The sequence below is a fragment of the Triticum dicoccoides genome, chromosome 7A (genome assembly GCF_002162155.2).
Source record: "Triticum dicoccoides isolate Atlit2015 ecotype Zavitan chromosome 7A, WEW_v2.0, whole genome shotgun sequence".
Classification (NCBI taxonomy): domain Eukaryota; kingdom Viridiplantae; phylum Streptophyta; class Magnoliopsida; order Poales; family Poaceae; genus Triticum; species Triticum dicoccoides.
Genome location: NC_041392.1, coordinates 520,817,389 through 520,820,747, shown reverse-complemented (window position 1 = coordinate 520,820,747; position 3,359 = coordinate 520,817,389). Strand labels below are relative to the sequence as shown.

General features: G+C 42.8%; 1 protein-coding gene across 1 annotated transcript in view; it reads right to left on the bottom strand.

Moving 5' to 3' along the window:
- Positions 1-1,158: 1,158 nt before the first annotated feature.
- Positions 1,159-3,359, bottom strand: part of LOC119329173 (protein DJ-1 homolog A-like) — a 6,267-nt gene continuing 4,066 nt past the window's right edge. Inside the window, exons 5-8 of the mRNA XM_037602177.1 lie at positions 2,871-2,951; positions 1,999-2,199; positions 1,626-1,766; positions 1,159-1,543 (exon numbers count right to left, since the gene is read on the bottom strand). Coding sequence (XP_037458074.1) covers positions 1,343-1,543; positions 1,626-1,766; positions 1,999-2,199; positions 2,871-2,951 — 624 coding nt within the window. The 3' untranslated portion in view covers positions 1,159-1,342. The remainder of the gene's footprint in view (positions 1,544-1,625; positions 1,767-1,998; positions 2,200-2,870; positions 2,952-3,359) is intronic.

Genomic DNA, 3,359 nt, shown 5'->3' with positions numbered 1-3,359 from the left:
CATGGCCGGTCTGCCACCGAAGGAGGACAGCGACGGCGAGGGCATCTCCGGCGACGAGCACATCTGGCTCGATCCGTACTGTATCTTCGACCGGTACTTCCACGAGAAGGACGGCAAGGGCGCCGGGAAGGGCAAGGGCAGCCGTGGATAAACTCCATCATAGCCAAACATGCCAAATTTTGGTAGTCCAATGGCATGTTAGTGTAGTGTGATGAAGTAGCCGGACGATGTGTGTGCGTTGACGTAGTTGCATGAGTTTGTATGGATTTGAGATATGGTAATTGAGGTGTTCGGGTGTGGATTAAATTTTTTGAGGAGTGCTCAGTGCCCGTGGACGCGCCTAAACGCGTCCGCGGGCGTTTGAGGGGCCGGATTTGTGAAGTCCGCCTGTAGATGCTCTTATTAGAAGAATTGGGAATGGAGCCACAACCTCAATTTGAAGTGACAATTGGTTGCCGAGGAATGCAAATATGAGGCCAGTGGTTTGCTTGTCCAAGGACCCACCACATTTAGTGAATGAACTCATCGACACAGCTTCTGAGTCGTGGAATTCCAACAAGATACAACAAGTGTGCTTACCCATGGACAAGTCAAACGACAAGAACTTTCCAAGGGAGAAGAAGAAAGGGAGCAGCAGGATGTTACGACAAAACCTAAGGGCTTTGTTAAATTGAATGTTATGTCGCGTTTGATGATGGCAGGGGCTCTGGGGCTATCCTGTGTGATGACAAAGGCTTCTTCCTGGCGGCATTCCCTTCGTTGAAGATGCTGCGACGGTAGAAGCTCATGGACTCAGGGACGGTCTAATTCTGGCGAATGATACTGGATGTAACAACCTTCTGGTTGAAGCAGATTGCAATGGAGGTTGTTGATGTGATGCAGAATTATGGCAACTCAACTAGGGCCGGCAGTGGCTATCTATGAGGAATGTAATTCTGTTGGCTTCTACTCCCTCCATCCCATAATATAAGAGCGATCTTATATTAGGAGGGAGTATCATTGTTCTGGGCTCTTGTTCCGGTGAAGCCAATAAGACAGGCGAATATGCTAGCTGGTAGAGCAAAGGACTCGCGAACTACTGTTTGGCAGACCGAACCTCCAAAATTTTTAGTTGATGTGCTAACAAACAACGTATCTTTGTACCACGGCAAAAAAAAGTAGTGTCATTCCACATTCTTAACTGCATCGTATTCATCTTAACTTTTTATTGCATTTCCATCCATTACGAGCTGTTGCGTTATTGTACTAGTAAGAAACAAAGGCCACCAGCTAACACAGCATCCCCTCGTATATTCACAGCGCCACTCTAGTCTGACCAGGAACTTCATCGTAGCAGCAGAACTCACACAAAAACCATTGCTTTGGCCAGCTCGAAGGCCCTTTCCCTACCAAAAAGCTTCTCCACGATGGCAAGCGAGAATTCCATGGAAGTGCCTGGACCTTGGCTAGTGATCAGGTTGCCGTCCACGACGACTCTGTTCTTGCATTCGCTTTGGTCCACGAGTTTGCTCCACATAGCAGGATAGGATGTAGCCTTCTTCCCCTGGTGTAAATGAGGTTGTGAGTTATAGAACCGTTTCAGTATGTCTGTTTTGCTTGGATTTAATGCTTATCGCACGCTATACCTTCAGCAGGCCATGTGGCTCAAGGGCAATTGCTGGGGAGGCACATATTGCTCCATACAGTTTGTTTGCCTCGGCTTGCTTCTTGATCAAACCGATCAGTTTATCTGATTTGGCATATGCTTGGGCACCACCAAGACCACCCTATCAAAAATAAAAAGGTGAGGTCATATTATATATTCCCTCCGTTCACAAATATAAGATGCTCTAACTTTTTTTCTGAATCGGATGTACATAGACACGTTTTAGTGTGTTTGTTCACTCATTGCAGTCCGTATGTAGTCCACATTGAAATATCCAAAACATCTTAAAATTTGTGAACAGAGGGAGTAAAAGTTAATGCTAATAATGGTCAAAAGTGGTGTATGGAACTTACAGGTAACAAAATGAGATCGTACTGCTGCTTAAGGGCATCATCCAACTGCACATCAGCAACCATCTTCACGTTCCTGGATGCAACAATCTCCAAAGTGCTTTCCAAAGATGCAACGACAACATTTGCTTTCGCCCTTCGAAGAATGTCAATTATCATAATTGCCTCCATCTCCTCTGTGCCATTAGCAATTGGTACGAGAATCTGCAGCAGGAGAACAAGATATTGAACTGTTAATCTAGCACTATACAGTCGGAACTCGGCATGTAGTAAAATGAAAAAAATATAAGAAATCAGACATGTAACAGGTAAATTGTTGATTTAAATAGCATTTTAGTTGCTTTCTAGTGGCTCCTATTATTTAACATTAGTCATGCACTAATTTGTGTTTGGGTCGTGTGTACTATGCTAGCAGATATAATTTTCATCCCTCCCTCCATATGTGCAGAGCAAGCTAGAAAGGCAAATTTCTGAAAGAGACACATCTCAAACAGAAAAGCTGAGATACTGAATATGCCTGCTCTCATCTTCAATCTATCAAAACCTAGTGATCTAGCTTTACAAAGAGCACACAATGAATTCTCCACCATGCTAAGGAACAATATTTGCACCAGAACCATGGTTGCGCATATAAAACCCATACTACCCAATCCCACCTTTGTAATTAAGGAACTTGGTTTGCCTAGTTACATTTTTAATACCTCATCTTTCTTGCATTTAACAAACTTTACTTATTTGCCCAGTTCTACTGTGTAGTCTACGGCTCTACGCTACAATAATGGTATCACCAATGATCACATTTATAGCACACTATGCCATGAAAATAAATCAAATGAATGTGGAATAATTAGGTTTTTGTAATGAACAATACATACTTGAGGATTTTCACCAACATTCCAACTGGTCGAATTCAGCTCCTTCATTGAAAACTCTGCGCCATGCTGGGGACGCATTACCTAGAAGGACAAAATCACTTAGTTGACATGTATAAACAACAGCTGCAGAAATATGAGAACTACACCTCGGTAGGACAAAGGAAAGCAAGATAATGTTGCAAAACGCTAACAGAAATCAACCATCGGAAGGAAACTAATCTTTTTTTTGGCAAACAGAAGGAAACCAATCTGTTGAATCGTTCAATACAGAACCTGAATGCAGAGAAGTACAAACAATAATTGCATAAGCCACTTGATAACCAGTTTTAGCAAGGATGTCAATCTACAGTTTTAAAGTCAAAAGAGTGATTTGTGTTCCCAAAATGGCAATGGTTCTAAATAGAATTTACCCAATTTGAAAGAAGTCCATTTTACTACCCTGAATAAAGTGGGTGGTTCACTTTACCCCCTGATCTATTTTTCGGCTTC